This window comes from Prenolepis imparis, unplaced genomic scaffold (genome assembly GCF_030444845.1).
Source record: "Prenolepis imparis isolate NDT839.2.m4 unplaced genomic scaffold, iyPreImpa1.0 SCAF_1, whole genome shotgun sequence".
NCBI classification, from domain to species: domain Eukaryota; kingdom Metazoa; phylum Arthropoda; class Insecta; order Hymenoptera; family Formicidae; genus Prenolepis; species Prenolepis imparis.
In genome coordinates, this window is record NW_028141159.1 from 18,780,159 (window position 1) to 18,802,730 (window position 22,572).

The following is a 22,572-nucleotide window of genomic DNA, read 5'->3' on the forward strand; positions in this document are numbered from 1 at the left end:
TGCCCGCCCGTTCTAGTCGCCTCATTATATTTTTCTCTTTCCCTCTTTCTTTCTTTCTTTATCAAACCCAGCCTTTGTAACCTTCTTATCAAAGGAAGCTACGCTTTCACATCTTGTAAGGACTTGTCGATACATGTATAAGATCGGTCGTACTTTCTAAGAAGCTGCTTCTCAAATCGGTTAGTTTCGCCTCTCAATAAGGATGGACGCACATGACATAACAACGTCTCGAATCGCGAATAAAAACCGAAATACATAAGTAATGAAATGTCGTATTTAAAAAAAAATAATTTCTTCAAAACTTTTTTTATTTAATATTTTATATAGACTGGTCCTCAGTTTTTATAAATGCATAAAATTGTAGATGTTAAAAATATGTGCAAGAGGTACATATTTGTATATATATAATATATATAAAATACAAATATTATATATACCTATATACATATGAAGATTTTGCAAGAGTAGCAAAATCTATGTGTCTTTTTTTATATTATATTATTTATATATTTCTCAATTAAAACAAATATTAGAGATTAAGAAACAAATTAAACTGATGGAAACGAGATTTAAAATAAGAACAAAATCTCGCTCTTTCGATCAATGTGTGAACACTTCTTACATATAAAATGGTTAAAATGACTGTAGTTACCTTGAAAAGCCGCAAGATATTGGCCACCATAATGGAAACCACGCTAAACGCAGCTCCTATCACTCCCGATACTGGCTTATGAGGAACATAAGTTGGCGTCTTGTTATTTTCACATTTGTACTCCGATATATCCTGAAAAATAAAGAAGAAATGCTAAAATACTTTACCCGTTCTACAAAATAACAGTATATTATATATATATATATATATATATATATATATATATATATATATTTATATTTAAAAACATTTTCTGTTTTTGTAAAAACACATATTTTAAAATTTTGCCCGAAAACTTTCGGCGGAACGAAATCAAAGTGCAATTTCCACAATAATACATTTGCGTTTCTGCCGCCCTCTTAGGCGACTATATTATTTGCTGGCCACGTACACCCACGATCATCCCAGAAATCTCATTATATCTAATATTCATGTTTTTTCGATTAGGGTCAAATAAATCGATAGGAGCAATATCGGAAAAAAATTCTATGAAATATATTTGTATCTCTTTATATTGTGAGTGTAGATAAAAAAGAAAGCAAAATATGTATTTAGAAAAAATTAAAGGATTATAATATTTTTCTGCGTGCGAAAAAAGGGAGGATAAAATAATCCGTTTAATTACTTGAAAGTAAAAAATTATTCTAAATTTTGCGACATATCTTTCACTTAATGGAGAACGTCCCTGAATTTCCATATGTTTTCGATTCTGTTTCTCCTCTATTCAAAGGGAGATTTACGAGTCATGACGAATGAAACGGCGGCAAAGTTACCATTTCGTCGTGTGCGACTCGATCACACACATATGCTTGGTAAATCCTTCCTACAGACTATATAACGTCCTACAGTTCGCAATTAAGGAATTCCGCTATTTCAATTCGGTATGGAAGCAAATTTGCCATTATTGTGCGTCAGATAATCGCGCGATATCACTTCCACTGCTTGTTACCAAGTAGTCTGTAAACAAACAATTACGAGGACCATCCGCTAATAGAATTAATCCTTTGTACCGAGCTTTTATAATATAAAGTAATGATTTGGTTCGCATTGTAATGACACAAAAGAAGTCAATTGAATTACATTAATTGCTAAATCGTGACATTTTTTTATATTTGTAATTTCATATTCTTTTAGAAAAAGTTTATATTTATTTTTCTTATTGTACATAATCAGAAATGTTGAAAATATGAGATATATAATTTTAAACATTAATAACGATATATTTAATTAATATTTAAAAATATTAATATACTTGAGAGAAAGAGAAAGAGATTTCATCAAAAATTATAAATAGTTTTAAACGTTTATAAGTACAAGCAATTTGTGTAATGCTTCTTGCAAAATTACAAAGTTTTCACATTTATTCAAGGTTGGGTAATAACTAGTTGATTAGTTAAAAGTTAAAAAAAAAGTTAAAAAGTTAATAACTTTTAACTTAGCTTAGTTAATTTAAAACGAATTAATTTTTTTTAACTTCAACTAGTTATTTTTTATCTTTAATTTATTAACTTTTTTCCAAGTTAACATTTTTTTTTATCGTGAGAAATGAGAAATTGATAATCGTCCCTTCTGTATATAAAACGGAAAAACGCTTGTCGCGCGGCAAGAAGCGATGTGGTAGCCAATAGCCAATAAACTTACTAAATAAAAAATGACACGTTGATTGGTTATCAGTTATCTAATTAGTTATAAACATATTATTTTTTAATGAAAGTATTATTAATTTATGTTCACTTGTCAACTTATGACACTTATGTTGATTTGTCATCAACTGTCAATTGTCAATTGTAATTACCAAAATATACATATATTTCTATGTAAAAAACAAAATTTCTTTGTTATTTGTTATTATAAATTTTAAAAGAATTAACAAACAAAATTTTAATTTAATAGAAATAATATTTTTTAAAATTAACTTTTGATTTAACTTTAATTAATTTCATTTTAACTTAACTTTAACTGTATTAGTTTTCTGTTCATGCAACTTTTAACTTAACTAAATTAATTTTATAAGCAATTAACTTAAACTTAACTTAGTTTTAAAAAATCATTAACTTACCCAACCCTGCATTTATTGCATAAACATGTGCAAGCAATCATCATTAATATAAGTTTAAACGTGAATATATTTCAACGCAGATCGCAAGAAACTCGCACTGTTTTATGACTCTATATATATGTTAACGTAGTACAACACGAGTGTTTAACAGAAACTTGTTGTTATTTAACACGTAGTTTGCACTGCGCGTTATAACAATATACTATAGCACTCGTCCAGTAACGTTTTCAGAACCAGTTAGATTCTGCTGAATGTAGTTTTTGAACGGACGAGCACACGGTTGGACTCGGTGTATTCAAGCACCCCCGTTCTCTTTACAGAGGTGGATGTGTTTCGTCCCTCCGTGATCTTATCGTTAATCCCTTAAATATCCGGCCATTTAGAGCAAATCGCGGTAAACGTATTACGCCGCTTAATAGTTAAGCCGCTGGGAAAATATTTTTATAAATCTGTAATGCAAGAATTTTTGAATTAAGAAGAAAATAAGGGATTAATTTAATAAATGTTGATAAATTTATGATAAAAGCTGAAGAATTTTTAAAAATAGAAGCTCAACATTTTTTAAATATTTTTATCTATCCTGATATTACAAGCAGTTGGATTTTTTATTTTATTAGCTGGACTCTCTAAATTCCTCGCAATATTTGGTGAATGTTTTATCAGTGATATTGTATGTACATTGCAATCAATCGCACACTGAAACTAGTTTTCGAGAACGAAATTTACGTGGCAATTAAATTTGATTGATTTTCGAGTTTATGTGTCCGAACGATTTATATTTACAATTGAATTTCGCAAATTTAATTCGTAAAGTTGGCGAGGTTTGTCATCGCGAGATTTATCGTACTTCAACGTACTTGTGGAAACGCGATACTCGCGGATTTTGCTTTTTTTTAGCTTAAAAACTTGAGGATACTATTCTCCGGCATGCTCAAATGATTTAAATATAGTCAAGCAAACGGGTGAACGCGTTGTGTATTTCTATGAGGATGTTTTCCGTGCACGACTGCATAAATCCCGAATGCATCGCGTTGCCACTTCAGGTTATTTAAATATCGCGTGTGTCTTCAGCGAACTCATGACATATTAATGTAGTTTTTTTCCAAAGATAGCTTGCCCTGTGTACGTACATGTGTGTATTACCGTGACGGAAACGTTAAGCAGCGTATAATGTCGCCACGAGGAGAAAAGGAGACAGCGCATTTATGAATACATTACGCACACGTTGGAAATAATCCATTTCGCGTTATGAATAAATGAATATTTCGTCCACGCGCATTTTATCGATTATTTATGTAATAGTACAATGTAATAATGGTAACACTATTAAAAAATTATTTCGCTGATCAATAAATGTCGCTTACATCACGGTAGAAAACTGATGTGCAAAATTGCACGAGTTGTATTATTAAATATTAATTGTATTATTATTACTATTAAAAATAATATGCGTGTACTGTATGACCAGCTAAATCAGTGCACTTTCATTCGTTAAATAAATTGACAGATGTAAATCAAAATTCGCAAATATATATTATTCTTATTAAAAATATTGTAATTATTTCGATGAAAGCGTTAATCAAATATTATAATTATAATTATTGCCTCACATATATGACCTACAGTCAAATGCATAAAATGCATATATAATGATATGGAAATGTAAACAGATATAAAAAGATCAAAAGAGAATAAGAGAGATATATTAAAATATAATTTATGCCTGTGCTCTAAAATATAAATTAAAGCGACAAAACTTTGAAGATTAACATTTTTAATTATTTTTATATAAAGTTTTATAACTATCAGTATGAAGATATAATAAAGTTTTTATAATTCTCTCGTCGGTATCACAAAGTGCCTATTGATATTCTCAAGTGCATAATTTATGATTATCATTATCCATTATCTGTATGTGTGTGTGTGTCTGTGTCTATGTTATTCGAGTATCGGTTATGTTCGACATGATGAACGAGCTGTAAGATACAGAAAGCTATCAGTTGGCGAAACGTGATGGCTCTTGAATCATTGGCATCGTTCCAAAAATGTTCGGCATCCTGAGTGAGTTTTGAAGGAGGCTGAAGGAGCCAGAAAAAGAGATTCGTACCTTCGGATCCATAGATCTTCGTTCAAGACGGCGCGTTCTTTTAGCGAGATAACCGCTCTCGTTCGAACGTGAGAAATAAATCCAAACATCGGATTTGAGCATGCATTATTCACGACCGAGAAAGATGTATCCGGTCCAAGGAATATAGAAAAGACGAATTTTTTTGATCGATGGCAATAAATTAAACGTATTCGCAATATCGGCACCTATTTCTAGTAGATTCTATTAAAAGATCTATGCATTCAAAATGTGCCTTAAAAGGAATTAATTATAAATTTAAAAATTTCCAAAGGGAAAAATAAAATTATATTTTAGATTGTACAAATGATTTGTTGAGACATATTTGCTCAGACATCTTAATGAACATTGAAAATATGAATGTGTAACAATTTCATGAAATTAAAAAATTTTAGATTTTAGAATTAATAATAAAGTATTTATATATTGTTATATAGATGTATGTGTGAGTATGTGTATGTACAAATTTGACTATATAAATTTTATATGATTTCTAAATATATATAATATACAGGGTGTTACAAAAGCATCGGATTTGCTTAGCACCATGCGATAGAGAATGAAAATCTAAGAAGATTTTTCCTCAACGAAAATGTCGAGGGAGGTCATCATTTTTTGCAAGTTCTCAATTTTTGCCATCATATATCTTAGTAACTAAGCCTTAAATTAAAATTCTATTAAATTAAACTCGACCTGAAATTAACTGAAGAATGCAGTTTTGTTAATATTTTAATTCCATAAAGTTTATTTTGCGAAAAGCCCTTCATTTTCAATCACTTATAACTCGAAAATTATTGATGCCTCGATATTTTCATTGAGGAAAAATCTTCTTAGATTTTCATTCTCTATCGCATGATGCTAAGCAAATCCGATACTTTTGTAACACCCTGTATGTGCATGCATAGGTTAAATTAGAAATAGGAAGAGTTCAACTTTTAATAACTCCAATAATAAATTACTTTTCACGCGAAGAATAATTTATTCCTAAGAGTTATATGTATGTGTATATAATAATAAGAATAAATCAATTTAAAGATGCTATACAACGGTAATTGTGACAATGCAGGATCGATGAATATTGCGCACGCAAAAGTATACTTTTATAAAAATCTACGATTCCCACTGGTGCTTCATGATTTACGATTCTCATGTGATAACTGTTCCCAAGAGCGCAGTCGCAGCGTTGAATGGGAAGCAAAGGCAATTGCTTGTCAGGAAACACGGAAAATAAATGGCTTCGAGCAAGTGTCGCGTCTCGCAAAATCAAAAGGTGGGACTTTTGGCAATTGCGCGGACACGAAGGTGATTTTTCAAGACCGCGCAATGTGTCGCTCGGACGAGATAACGCGATCCAATTTCGCGGTCTACGCGGAAAGCTATTGCATCCGGCGACTTTCTCTCAATTATTCGCATAATTAAGGGAATAATTAAAACTTGTAATATGATAGAGTGTAATTAAACGTGGTAAAGGATGATATTCTCGCATCCCAATTAAAGTAAGGCGAACTTATATCTGCAAAGATTCAGGTTTATGTTAATGTATTGAAATCTTTTAAAGTGTTTTATATTGTTTCGATCAACCTTTATATAATACATTCATAAGAATTTAAATAATAAATTTAATAATACTAATTAAAAAGATTTTTCCTTTCTCTTTTTCTCTCTTTCTTTCTTTCCAAATAATTTATCAAGATTAATATTTTATTTTATTTATTCGATATATTAAACCATATTAAGATTTTAATTTAAAGTTTTTATATTTAACACTTCGTAAATAAAAATATATTTATTTACAGAGGCTCTAGATGTTAAGCATTTCAAATTTACATTAAATTTTAAGTAATAAAAATAAATGCTACTAAAGTATGAATTGTATGCAATTGTATGCAATATAGTAAAATGTCAATCCCAATTTCTTTCTGGTGTGCAGAATTTATGCCGTACTTCGTTCCTCTGACTGAGTATTACGTTGCCTGCGGCGACGCAGACTTCTCTCTTTCAAGTTTGCGAGATAAATTCTCGACGTGAATAAAAAGGAGTCGGAAGGGAGAGTGACTTTTATGAATTTACTACGATTCCATGAATCTTACTCAAGCAAAAGTGCTACTTTTTACGATACATTCCATGTTGAAATATTTCTCAAAATATTCTGGTCACGAAAATAAATCAATAATAATGAAATTGTTTGTACATTTTATAATGTAAACACATTGTACAATCAATATCGCAAGATTATCTTTTTAAATTCCTTTTCAGGTATTTTATGTATAAAAGAAATCAAACGCCAGTTTTTATATATACCCGTATCGATTTGTTTAGAACACAGCTTAATTAAAGATAAATATAAAGTTTTTATATTAAAAAAAAAAATAACTTATATAAAATTTTTATATGACATAATCAATCTTGCAATTTGCATTAAAAAAAAAAAATTTTACATCTATAAATTAAATTAAGAAATATACATGATATATAAATGAATAAACTTTTAGAACGTTGTACTAACTTCACACATCGTATTAAATTTTTTTCATCGCAATAAAATAAATTCGCGCACAAGCATGAAATATAAATGCAACTCAAAGTTTTCGTCGAAATTGAAAATATACGTAATGGTGAAAGCAACATGTCCTTAGAATTATTTCCCCTCGTAACTAACTACAGTTTGCTGGCACACTTCGTGAACGTTCTGTCCTATATCACGTTCGGTTGGTACGTGACTCACAATTAGAGACGTTGCCCTATCTCGCTGCCGTACAGTTTTTCAGTGTAAAGTTTTGCCGATACGCTCCCGTGTCAATTGAACGTGGCTGGCATTACGTGAGCCAAGATGAAAAGCGAGTTCAACGTATACGAAGAACGTCCTATCTAGCTCGCGAATTCCGATCTGTTTTCTTCGGAATTTTGTCGGCCGACCTTTTTACGCTCGAACCACATAATGGTTCTTATCGAGAAGCTTCCTGCCGATGGTATAATCACGGTGAATCCTAATCCCAGGCGCGCAACATCGGGATATCGATTTCTACCGTAATGCAATTTTAATACTGAGTGGATAAAGCTTTAGGATTATTCAATTTATGATATCCAGTTTTTTAATAATAATTATTATTACCAACGACTCTCTGCAAATCTATTTTCTTAAATTTTTCTTAACTCTGCTTTTAACTTTCGCATATTTTTAAGAAAAACAAAATTAAAAAAATTAAAATTAAGAAAAGTTTTGCGTTGTAAATAATATTTCAAATTCATTTTATATGAGATTTTATTTTTACTGACATAATAATTAAGAAAAATTGTGTAAAATACAAAAATACGCATAAAATACAAAAAGTTTTGCAAAATACAAAAAATACGCGTATTTGTTGGATCTCAGCTCTATATTGTGAAATGTATTTATTATCTGTAATAGTCACATGTAACTGTAAAGGCTTGGTATGCTTTGTTTAGAAGAGAGAGAGTTTAAGTTTCAAAGCTTTATAAATATATTTTTTTATCTATTTTTTTGTATCATTATGTTGTATCAATTATAGCTGACATGTCTATTCATCTTGACGAAACAGAGTGGCACTGTGACGGTGCCTAATTCATGTTCTTTTTTTTATTACACCTCGACTTCTTTTTCCGATCGATGTCACACGCTGTGACAACGACCCAGAGAATCATGTTCGAGTCTTTGACTCTCTGCAAATCTACGGACTTTATTACGGCTCTTCGTCAACTCGGTCCGGCAGAGTAATAACGTTAGTTGCTGGCGTCGCAAAAATCCGCGGCCTGACTATCATTTGTCACATGGGGTCTGACAAAAAAAAAAGAAATATATATATATACATATATATATATATACTTCTCTTTTTGTCTATATATATACACACGCACACAATATATTAATACTCCACACTCTCTATATGATTATTGTAAAAAAGTTCCTCATTTGCGTTTCTCTCTTATATGATCGTCATATTGGCACAAACGACACATATACACATAGACAACAATGTTTAACTTTTTATCATAATATATCTTTTATAAATCTTCTGTAGAATTATAAGTCGGAAAAAAATGCGAAATTTTTCCAAACACAATTTTATATAAAATTGCTTCGACAACTTTCTCTATTCTTTACATATGCTTTTTTGTTAAAGTTCTCGAGATTTCTTTTGCTCTTATGTGGAAATTTATGTGGTTGGCCGTTTCCACGTTACGGATTTTACGTTGCGTGAAAAGCAACAATATAGCTCTTTCGTTTTCCGTTTCGTGTTTCGTGTTTTGTGGGCTCGCTTGCTTCTTCACAGTAAAAAACAGGACCATTAATCAGTATCCTGAACGATATAGTATCCTATCATATTTTCAAAGATAAATAATGATAAAAGAGAGGAATGTTGTGCAAAATAATGTTGAAAAATAATTGTTGTTATTTTAATAACAACAAAACAAAATTGTATAAAAGTCGAAAAGAATTTTTGAAGAGAGAGAAATACAAAAAAATAAGTTAGTTTTAGAAATAATATAGATAGTGATTCAAATATATATTGCACATGTATACACATATATTCATCTATGAAGAGATCAATATATCCTTTTCAGTTTGAACTGACTATAGAATATATTATTTGAAAACATATAAAAAAGTGAGAAAAAAAGTGAGAGTGTACAAATATGAAAACGTCGTACAAATAATACAGTGGAATAACTTCTCTATTTATTTTACTCTGACTCATTCGTTATTGCACGAAATATATGTATTATATAACATTTGTGTGTGTGTGTGTGTGTGTGTGTGTGTGTGTGTGTGTGTGTGTGTGTGTGTGTGAAGAAATGCTTTTGCAAGAGAACTAAACTTTATTATGTCTGAACTAAAAAGAAAATACAAAAATATAAAAGTGTGAGATACGATCTATAGGTGATTTAGAATTAATTTATTACGAAAGAAAATATAATATTTCCGCATCAATTGTGGTCACATCAATTTGAATAAGATTATACGAATCGAATACTTCTCGTCCGTAAGAAATTTACTTGGTAGAGTCCGTAATTTCCGATTCATATCGGATTCTTTCGCTGGCAGTCATCCGTATAGATATCAAAAAGCGCTAGCTGGCGAATCTCATCCCTTCCTTCCCTCTCTTTCACCCTCTTCGACACATCATACCCTTTCGAGCTCGAGGTTAACTGAACGCGGCCAAAGATCGATAAATGATGGGGAATAGTTTCTTTTAATCTATGAGTATTAAACTTTACATTGCATAAGATATTAATCATCAATAATAAAAATACATTTTTTAAGCTACTGTTAAATTGCGTATCGCAACATATTAATGTATTATCAAAATTTCAGTAATTACTTATTAATACTTTATCATAAATTATTTGAAACAATCCAGTCAATTATTTCCTTGTTTAAATAATCAATTAATTAAATAAATAATTAATAATTAAATATTTAATTGCAAATAATCTTATTTCTTTTCTATATTACTGTATAAGATAAGTTTACAAAAATATTATTTAATAAAGAGATCTTTTTCTTGTTAGTTAATTTATAACAAAGTATTAATTTTTATTTTTTAATATTAAAAATTGAAAAGAATTTTAGTAAGATAAATATTTTGGATCAAATGTTTGATAAGAGAAATAAAAGAATAAAAATTTGACTCCTAATTCTTTCAAAAATCTATTCCTGCTACCAATATATCCCTTTTTTTAAAAGTACCGTATATAATTCAATGCAGTTACAATGTTATATAAATTCTATATATAAATTCTATTAAATGTCAGTCTTTGGACGTATAAATTGTCATCAAAATGTCGTTTTTATTGAGGTTGACACGAGTTGGACTAGACTTTACTGACAGCTGATATTTGATTCGTCAATTTCAACAAGATGGTTTCGTAATGTATACACGTTTGGTCAGTCAGGATGAGATATCGATTCCTGGACGGTAACTAGACATGTGTTTTGAAAGATTATTCTATCGTTTATATGTTTGTTTGATATGTTCGAAACACGCGCGCGATGTAAGACTCGGAAACAATAATGTGAAATATGAAATAATTACGAGAAGAAAACGTATGACGTGATTATAGTAACAAATATAATCATCGATAATGCTTATTAGTAATAAATTGCAGATTGATATATACACATATATATATATATATATATAATATAATAATATATTGTTTATATCTAATTATAATGAAACACAAATAAAACAAATAAAAGAATTTCACCATCATTAGCCAGTTGGTCGTCTAAAAATTATCTACCTTGATTTTAATTTTGCTGGCAACGTACATTCTACCTCTAATTATAATGATTCAAAAAATAATAATAAAAGGTTCTTTAGTTGGTTCTCTACATATTTTTATTTTTAACATAATTTGATTATTAATTAAAATTGTCTTTATTTTTTCTCTCAAAAACTAGTACGCAATACTCTCTTTTTTTATTCTCCTCTTTCTCTTTTTCATATATTATACATTATACATATATACATATATGTAGATATATAATTTAAAGAAAACATGTCACAATACATGAAACACGGTAGAGTTATTAATAATTTCTGATACAATTGATATAATCCCACTTTGCGATATATACTACATAAATAATTGATTAAATAATCGAATTACACACAATGTAATATTTATTTGCTAAATTGTGTAAAGAAAGCATCATATTAAGAATGAATTTACTTGATCATATGGTCTACTTGTACATGGTTTTATATCTCTTTCGAAATTAGATAGGAGTGTTAATCGTATGATTATATTGCTTGGCAGTAATTTTCGCCATTTAGAGTGATTAGAGGGCGATAAAGAAGCGAACCGAACAAAGAAGCATTATAATGATCGATAGTAATGCGTCGCGTTAGGATTCGATCGTACGTTATTTTCATTCATTTTTCACAGGCGGACGTATCATTTTTTCTTATTCAAAATTTTCGTCGTTGAAATGGTTTCTTGCAATTTTCCACGGTTATCAACATCGTCATCGCGAAAACGTCGAAGTCGTTTAGCTTCTAAGTCGATAAAGTTATCTGAATATTAACTTTAACTTAGCTAATTTTCTGCGCTACTAAATCTTGATTATTTTCACTTTGTAATTCAATAGAATTTTTTTTAGTATTACAGTTATTGCGATGTATGCGCGTGTATTAAACCATTTAAAAATATAATATAATATAATATATAATACTCTTTTAATCATATAATATATAATATAATATTCTAATATTGTATATAATGTTGTGTAAGAGTTGTCACTAGAGTATTAAACGTTAATATAGTTTAATAGTTAGAACCTGAATTATAAATTATGCAGTTAAACAATAATATAATTGATTACAAACAAATGTTCCTTTCTTCTATGAATATTTAATGTGCTTATTAAATGTCCCGCAACGCGCAAGAAAGTTTTTCACTATAATTCTTGCCACATTGATTAATTTCAGAGTGCGATGTACTAACGCGAAAATAATAAAAAAAACTAGTAAAACTCTCATAGAACTTTCCTCAATAGAACTTTCTTTAAAATTATTTTTGTTGTTGTATGTGTATATGTATGTGATGGTAATGACATAATTCGCACGAAATTTGTATGTAATTTGAGTTATTTTTCTCTTTGGAAGTAAAGATATAAAATATTATGAAATGTCGCAGAACACATGTAAAATTTAATTTTATTTCTTCGACTAACTTAGTCGATTCTTTCTCAGCAAAAAGGTTGAAACCTAATATTTTTGAATTATATGTCATTAAAACCCTTTTTTTAGTGATATATAATTCTTCTTTAAATTCATGCCTCTTTCTCTTTCTCTACATGTCTATATTTTGAAAATGATCATGTCTTTAGATACATTTTGTCTTACAAATATTAATATTCTCGAATCATTGTATCTTTATATCTTTCGCATTTTAAAATCTCTCGTATTTTGCGTTGAAATTGTCACAATCTCGGACATTTACTTTTAAATCCAGGCATATATCTCTGCATTCTCAAATTTTTAAATCTTGTTTAGGCAACAATTTTTTGCGGCTCTCTGCCTCTCTCTTCACATGGAGGCAATTGGTCGTGCAAGTGCGGGGAGAAAGGCGGAAAGTTCCTGAAATTGCATTCTGCGAGAGGCGACGTCATAAAACTTGCATTACAAGTTCTTGCACTACAAGAACAGCCACCAGCGAAACTAGGTGGTTAAATCAAATATCGACAAAACATGACGAGTTCTCTTGTAACAACAATGGAAATACAATGACAACAGTAGGACTCTGCGAAACTTGATTTCACTGTTTTGAACAATTGTGCTCGGCTACTTTGTGTGTATGTGTGCGTGTGTGCGTGCGTGTGTATGTGTGTCAATTTATTAATATCTTCTTTTATCGATAAAATGTGCAATATGCGTGACTTGCTCTTCGTTGTTTAAGTACTCGCGAAATTAATGTTATTTATTAGTGCATTAGAAAAAAAAATAAAGAATAAAGATAATTTTTTAAAACAAAATATTGCGTATATATGATTATATTATTTCAAAAATAAAATTATTACTAGATATGTTTGATATGTCGATTAGTCATTTAAAGCGCGAGCATCGAGACTTAAAGTCTTCAACAATATATGACATTCAGATTATTAATTCATCATTGTAGATCATAATGTGTGTGCACTGTTATTTAGAAATAATATTTGTCCAAACATAAATATTTGTTATAAATAATCATAAATGTGAACAGACATTTTGAACAATCAACTTTTGTCTTCGCTATTTTCAATCAGCTTATTGATAATAATTATAAAATATATTTTAACAAAACAGAACTATTGCTAGGTTCATTATTAGTCTACGAAACGTATAGAATGAAATTTGCTAGTCTATTTGTTAAAAGTAACACTCTAGCAAAAATATTCACTATACATTGCTTTTGAAACTTCGGAATACTTTGACGAAGAAAAGAGAGCATTATCGAAAACCGATATCCATGCAAGGAAGGCAGACGGACTGTAATTACAAGACGTTACATGATACCAGTATACTTTGGCAAGCCATTAAGCAGTTTTTTTTAACGTAACTCATAAAAACTGTCTCAATTTAATGGTTTTCTACAAATAGTACAGTTTCATCTATTTTGTGTGCTTACCTGAATGACTAGAAATTAATTATGTCTCAGTGGATGTTTCATAAAAATTTTAATATTTCTTCTCTGTCAACACATCTCATGTGCTTGAATGTTTCTTAGTGTTTGCTTAGCCAACCGTTATGCAATATAGCATAGGTTTATTTCTAAGGTGCATCGTAAGTAAAACCAAGTAGTGAATTCGTAAACACATCAAGAGTGAAAGCTAGTGTTGTTTTATTTATTTTCTCTGTCCAATGCAGATGCACAATAATAAATGCAGTCTATTTTCATATTAATTTTGAAACAACTTTTTTCATTAAAAAGGTTGAAAACATGGAAATTTATATAATAACAATATAGATATATATTATATCTGTTCTTTGTTGTCGAAATATCGACTATATAATGTTGATATAATTTATTTGTTATTATTTCATTTAATATATATATTTTTTTTTATTATATATATATATAATAAATATATTTTTACATTTTAATTTTAGATTCAATTAAACCTACATTTAATGAAAAAAGTTGTAAAATAATAATGGAAAATACACTGATATATAAAATCATAAAACGGTATCATTTATCAATGTCTCCTTTGAAACGAAGATGCTTTATTATAAGATAATTTATCATAGAACAATACAAGTTATCCATATTAAAAGCATCTCGCTAAATATAATCCGGAAGCACGTCGGTAAGAAAGGAGTAGTATGCTGAACTGTGATAGTGTAATTAGTCTTATCCATTATCACGCGATTGATCGTGACGCAGCAAGAGGTGCGAGTCTTTATCTTCATTTTCCGAGCTTCGTAAGTACATATATATATGTACACGCGCGTCCGTCAGTTTCATTCATCCCTTTCTTACTTGAAGTTTCAATTTGCGGGTTACCCATTCGCGGTTGCTTCATTAACATCTCGCTTTCAAGTGATATATCACGCCCGACAATAGAATTTGAGATACTTTTACTGAACACAAACACCCATTTAAATTGTCATTACATTTTTATTTAATTATTGCTCAGCCCTGCGACCGGATATAAGGGTGAAAATTGTAAATTGATATGAATAATGAGATCGAGGTCAACACCGTAATAAAACGGCGATTTCGTGATAAATCGCGATTTCGCCTGGTATGATGGGATCGTCATCAAGCAAATGACGTCGCCATCGACACTCCATTGGCTGTCCGCAATGTCGTTCTCTTGATGAGCGAAATACAGTGGCGAATAGCACCGCTGTCGAGACGAATTCATCGTAATTTTCGTCTCGGCAAACTTTGTCGTTAATAAAACTTACTTTCGGAGCATTTGTAATAGGCTATCAGATATCGTGAGCTGGGATTATACGGCAGCAGAAAAACTTTACATTACTATAGTGTCAATAAAAACTAATAGGAGAGCACAATAATTTGTAATAATTTGAATATTTGATATATTGTGATAATTCACAAAATTGATAATATAATTAAAATTGATAATATAAGTGATAGAATATCTCTTTACATAATTGTAAACAGATATTCTATCACTTATATATTATCAATTACATTATAAAATTTTGTTATATGATATTTCGTGTACAAAAGTATTATATAACTGATAAATTGATGAACTTGATAAATCAAAATTTTATTGTGCATTATTATAAATAATTTAATTAATTTTAAAACTCAAGTAATGACGAGTATCACAGTTATTTTATTTTATAATACAAGTTAATTTCATAATTTTTTTCTTTATTATTTTATATATTAAACAAATAATTTATTAACCTGAATTTGATTTTCTTGACATTAAATGTTTCAATTTTTTCATTATATTCTGTTACCAAAATCCGATAAATGCAATTTAATAATGCTATCGCAAATGCGAAAATCACATTTGTAGACAAGAAATCCTAGATAAAAATAGTCGCGATAATATTATTTAATTTTATTTATTTATTTACTAAGATTATTATTTAAATATTAAAGTTTGCCATATTTCATGTACGAAATTGTAAACATTTACAATTCCCATCGTGAATTTTCATGATAACATGTGCTCTCGACGTTAAAACGCGGTATTGCGGAAGCTGTCTAATATTTGCCAGCAGATTTCAACACAGTATTCAGAAGGTTGAAAAAGTAGCCCTTCTTCTCGAATGTTCTCTGTGTATAGATTAACAAACAGTGCAATGCACCTGTAGAATTCCCTTCGTAACTTTGTATTTCGTCCTACGAGTTGACACATAGTTACCGCCGTAATCGAATTAAATTTCATCAGAATGAACAGGCAAGCATAGTGCGACAGTGATTGTTGAATAATATTTGATCAAGATTACACGTGATCGGTGTGATTACGAGTACCGATCATCTAATAAATGAGCAGAATAATTACAGTTACAGCATAACAACTGTATCTTACAAATAATCGTATGAAAGATTATAGTATTAATAGTATATTATATTACAAATTTGAAGCTTTTCAATATTTTAATTTTCACAAATATTTTTAATTTTTTAATTCAAGGAAGATTTATCTGCATGCTATATTTTTAAATTTAAAAATTTTTATACGTTTGATGAACGATATATTTCTATATTAAGCGATTTGATTTTTATGTAAACTTTATAAATATAATATTTTTCAATTCTCATATTTTCGAATTTTTGCATTCAACAAACTAGACATCTTTGCCTGCCACAAAGTTTCCTATGTTCGCTTCTTTGCTTATTGTTAGTCAAAGTTCTTTCTTCTTGTAACTTTCACTCGTTAAACTCTTATAACTTTGAATTTTCGAATTTTCTTATTTTCAACTTTTGAAAGTTTGTTAACTATAACCACTGGCGGTTTCTGGGGGAAGGGGGGGGTCAACTCCCCCTTGCAAATTAAAAGAAACAGTTTTGCTGAATTTGTTTAAAAAATATAAATAAAGAAAAACAAACATTAAAAAGCTATCGACGTCAAGATCCGCTAGTGTATATATATAAGTATAAGATACACTGTAAATTATACTCATTACGCATTCAAGGAGTTAATACGACGAAATGATGAGATAATTTCATTGCACGAAAATAATTAGGTGAAATTCTTTATATCTATATAATATGTATATAATATATATATATATATATATATATATTATATCTATATAATATATATTATATAGATACAAAGAGTTTTGCCTAATTATTTTCGTACAACAAAATTATCTCATCATTTCGTCCTATGTCTGACTTAATCTATACTTAACTCCTTGAATGCGTAATGAGTATAATTTACAGTGTATTTTATACATACATATTGTATATATTATATAGATATAAAGAATTTCGCCTAATTATTTTCGTGCAACGAAATTATCTCATCATTTCGTCCTATGTCTGACTTAATCTAAACTTAACTCCTTGAATGCGTAATGAGTATAATTTACAGTGTACCTTATACATACATATTGTATATATTATATATATATATATATATATATATATATATATAAAGAATTTCGCCTAATTATTTTCGTGCATGAAATTATCTCATCATTTCATCCTATGTCTGACTTAATCTAAACTTAACTCCTTGAATGCGTAATGAGTATAATTTACAGTGTATCTTATACATACATATTGTATATATTATATATATATAAAGAATTTCGCCTAATTATTTTCGTGCATGAAATTATCTCATCATTTCATCCTATGTCTGACTTAATCTAAACTTAACTCCTTGAATGCGTAATGAGTATAATTTACAATGTATCTTATACTTATATATATATATATTTTTATATATATATATATTTTATATATATATTATATATATATAAAAGTATAAGATACACTATGTAAATTATACTCATTACGCATTCAAGGAATTAAGTTTAGATTAAGTCAGACATACGACGAAATGATGAGATAATTTCGTTGCATGAAAATAATTAGGCGAAATTCTTTGTATCTATATAATATACATATATATATATATATATATAAAAGTATAAGATACACTGCAAATTATACTCATTACGCATTCAAGGAGTTAAGTTTAGATTAAGTCAGACATACGACGAAATGATGAGATAATTTCGTTGCACGAAAATAATTAGGCGAAATTCTTTATATCTATATAATATATACAATATGTATGTATAAGATACACTGTAAATTAAACTCATTACGCATTCAAGGAGTTAAGTTTAGATTAAGTCAGACATAGGACGAAATGATGAGATAATTTCGTTGCATGAAAATAATTAGGCGAGAAATTCTTTATATCTATATAACATATATATATATATATATACACACTGGCGGATCCTGGGGGGAGGGGGGTTAACCCCCCCTGCAAATTAAAAGAAACAGTTTTGCTAAATTTGTTTAAAAAATATAAATAAAGAAAAACAAACATTAAAGAGCTATCGACGTCGTTGATCCTGGAATAAAAGCTAATCATGAAACCAAAAATATTAAATAAAATAATTTTGCAAACCCCCCCCCCCCCCCATTATCGACGTCAGGATCCGCTAGTGACTATAACAAATGTTCTCTTGCATATAGAATTTCTATAACGTAAAATATTTTTTAAAAACTAAAAGCTATAGCATAATTTGTAATCAATGTACATGAATTATATATAATTACTGTGTATTACTGTGTACTTTATATCGAATCATAATTAATATCAAAATATAATTTAATAGTATATTAGTATTTTTCAATGTAAAATCGTATGAGCTATATTTTTATCAGTGTGGCCAAATGTTTTAATTGTTTCGGAGAGTTTTTGATTGAAAAAATAATACACAAAATTGAATGAGAAACTATTACGTTAGTTAAAAAGTTACAACTTGTCATCCTTTTTTCTCACCGCACAATTTCATAATTAAAAATTATTATATATGTTAATTAAAAAATTATGAGTAGTTAATACATGTATTATGTTAATACATATATTATGCTCGATATTATGCTCGAAAACTATTCAAAGAGCTATTTTAAAGACTTCAATCAAGAGTTTAATCTTAATTTAAGTCAAACTCAATTTCTCGAAACGGAAACCAAAGACATGTGTGTGCATGTTTGCATTGTCGTGGTTCGTTCTCTTCGTTGCGCTTTCCAACTGCAATTTCTCACAGCTGCCGGAAATGCTGGCACTATGTTCGATTCACTCTATTTGTTTTCTCCTACGACTTCCGTTATTGATATATGAATAAAATTTGCTGAGGAAACCAATCGAAAATCAATATCTTCATATGACATTTCTCTGATAAATCATTAAGTTTTTCGTCGTACGTTCTTCATAAATCGTCGTCGTTCTTAAATCGAAGACAAAAAAAAAGATAAGCTAAATATTTTCAGAAAATGTCTTTATCAAAGAGATTTCACGTGCCAAGATTGAAAAGAGCGTATATCTCATTTATGAGATTTTCGGCACTTATAGTCTTTTTTATATTCCATTTTCAATTAAGTCTGAACTCTTGATTAAAGTTTAAAATAGCCCTTTGAATAACGACTATCGAGCATAATGAGCGCATTAATTTTTCATAATTTTTTAATCAACATTGTAAAATTATTCACAGTGAGAGAAGTTCAGTAACTATTTATAACTTTTTCACTAACATAATAGCCTTTCACTAGATTATGTGTCGCCTTTCTAATCAAGTTTTGTTACGCTTAGAGTATTATATAATGTTAACGAAATTTTTCACGAGAGCATAAAATTACGGACTATATCGATTAACGAGAGCTCGATAAATAATCTCTGCGTCCTCACTGTTCCATCAGGCTCATCCACACATACTTGACATAATAATTTAATCTATTTCCTTTCATTTCCGCTACCGGCGACCGACCCAGTTATAACCGCAAACCCTATTTAGTTACGTCATGACGCTGACGTCGCGGCACGTGATTTAGAAACGGACGGCCATTGTCCACGAGACAGAATCAGGTCGATTTACAGCGATTTTATTCGGATATCTGACAACAGGACATTTGATAAAAATTTGTACAATTTAATCTGACATTGCCTTGCGCAATGTAAGCGAAGTTGAATTGTACGAATTCGATTCTACAAAGTATCTGAATAAAATTTAGCTATACATGTAGGAAAATGCACAAAATATTATAATATGCGGACAGATCTGATATGAATTAATAAAGATCACTTTTCTGCTGCTGTCTTCTATAACGTATATAAATTGAAAATAAATTTAAATAGTTGCGTGAAACTGTGAAAATTCGAATTTAATTTATTAAAATCCCTCTGGCTTTATAATTTCAGTTTTTGAAATTTTAAATATACAGAATGTCAAAATTCTTGCTTTATGAAACATTGAAGCGGTTCCAACACAAATTCAATTTATATCGTGGAAAATTTCTCACCAAAATATTTCTAGAATACCCGCCGGATCCTTCCTGCGGTCCACGATAGTGTAACGTTATTGGAACATATATTATACACACGAAATAAGCAAGTAAACGAGATGGCGAGAACTTTTCTTCATGGGACTCTTGCGGGCAGTTTATTTTGCAAGTACAACTACATGAAAAGAAAAGGACTACTGTATAAAGAAATGCGTGAAAGATACAAATGTGAGATTTTGGAAAGTAAGAGAAAAATATCAACAGATATATATGAGCGAAAAAATAAGTCTCGTATATATATATACACACATACGAGACTCATTTTTTCAGTCAGTCATCACGTGATTGGCAATCATGAAACACGTTTCTCCCTCGCACGACTTGTTTCTGTGAACACCATTTGTCATTCCAAAAAGCAATTTGTTATAAAGAATGCCTAGTATAAATTATCTCATCAAAATCTTTTAATATAGGAAATTAATTCAAAATATAGGAAACTGTGACCCTTTATATCAAGTGCTATTGTTAATTGTCGGAATTTGCCAAAAATTATTATATTATGTTTAAATATTTTAATATAGTTGCATAATTTCGCTTTTGGCGCTCTGTTAAATATTATATATGATTTAGAAGTTCAATTTCATGGATATATATATATATATATATATATATATATATGTATATATATGTGTATTAACTTTATTATGTAACGGAGAGAAGAAATATAAGATGTAATATTATATTCTTAAGCCTCATAATTAGCAATAAAGTATTAAATATGCTTATTTTATGGTTTGCATTAAGTTGTTATATACTATAATTTTAATTAAGTTATTGTATACTCTGTAAATATTTTTCTATATTGTATATACATACGTAGTCATTTATAAATACAATTTATCATTCATAAAATATTGATCACACATTCCAAATATCTAATAAATTTGTCTGATAAAAGTCAAGAATATCTTTCATACATGTCTATACAGTTTATTTTATATTTTGATATTCATAGTTTTACATTATGCGCATCATACGCCATGCTTGGTAACAATTTATATTAAACTATCACTCGAGGCGATTTTATCACACATAAAAAACCACGTTCGTCTACGATATACCCTGTATAATAAATAGTATGGGCCAGCTGACAGCTGACTTACGGTAAATAAAGGGAGAAAAACCGATCGATCGATCGGTGTGTCTCCACTTCAGCGACCTCAACTAGAGTGGCTTGATCTCGAGTAGCCGTGTACAAAAAGCGGTTTGTATCCACCTTCGCTACGTCAATAAATATTTACTTTGTTTTCATCCGCCATCGGCATTCGCTGTAATCACGAGTGCAAGGATCGTGTAGATCGATGAAGAGAACCACACGTCACGAACGAAACCAACTCGCTCTCATTTGACGCGACCGAGCGATAAATATTTACGGGCTTTTCCATCTTGATTTGCGGCGCCATTGTACTTTGTAATATTCGCAACGAGGACACGGCGTACTGATTCAGATTCATCTCGCGGATGTATAATTTTCATCGATACATATTTATCGTGCGTCCCACATACTCGGATGAATCGCAATAATAATAGGGTTTTAATTACTGAGTTACGCCCCAGAACTATAAAATGTCTACATGATTTCTCTATTGTTTAGGTGTATTTATGTGCATTTTCTATCATATAAATCATGATTTATATTTTTATGCGTGATTCTCCAAAATTTATCCATCTAAATTAATTTTTAAATAACTTTGATTTTATTGATTTTAATATAATCCGAATTTCGTTTAATATTAAAAATTTAAGGTATTAAAACCAATATATATTTTGTTTTCACGGTTTAAATTCTCTATTTAAGAACTAAAATAAAAATTTATATCCACAAATATCAATTATAAAGATTGTTGATTATTTCACTGTCGATTTCGGTATGTGTGTATGTACACATATATACCACAATTTTGATATTACATAATTCAACTTTTTTAAATAAAATGTCTTGTGTTTTAATGATCGAAATTAATATATGTACCTATGGTAAATTATTAAATACGTAAGGGTAAAAATATGGAATAAATTGTATAAATGACAAAATTCACAAATCAAAGTTTTATATATACCAGGTGTCCCATTTTAAAGGACCTATTCAAATATCTCATTGTCAGAAACACTGCGTTAAATCGAAAAATGTTTCCTACAAAAGTTGTAGGGTTTCGAGGGGGACGCCGCCCAAGGTCATATGAATATTACTATGTTATG

At 29.4% G+C, this 22,572-nt stretch overlaps 1 protein-coding gene across 12 annotated transcripts in view; it reads right to left on the reverse strand.

Annotated features, from left to right (window-relative positions):
• The window catches only part of LOC145934856 (metabotropic glutamate receptor 8), a 117,469-nt gene that overhangs the window by 54,095 nt on the left and 40,802 nt on the right, over positions 1-22,572 (reverse strand). For all 12 annotated transcript variants that reach the window (XM_083035714.1, XM_083035741.1, XM_083035732.1 and 9 more), the window contains one exon: positions 653-784. In XM_083035714.1, coding sequence (XP_082891840.1) covers positions 653-784 — 132 coding nt within the window. The remainder of the gene's footprint in view (positions 1-652; positions 785-22,572) is intronic.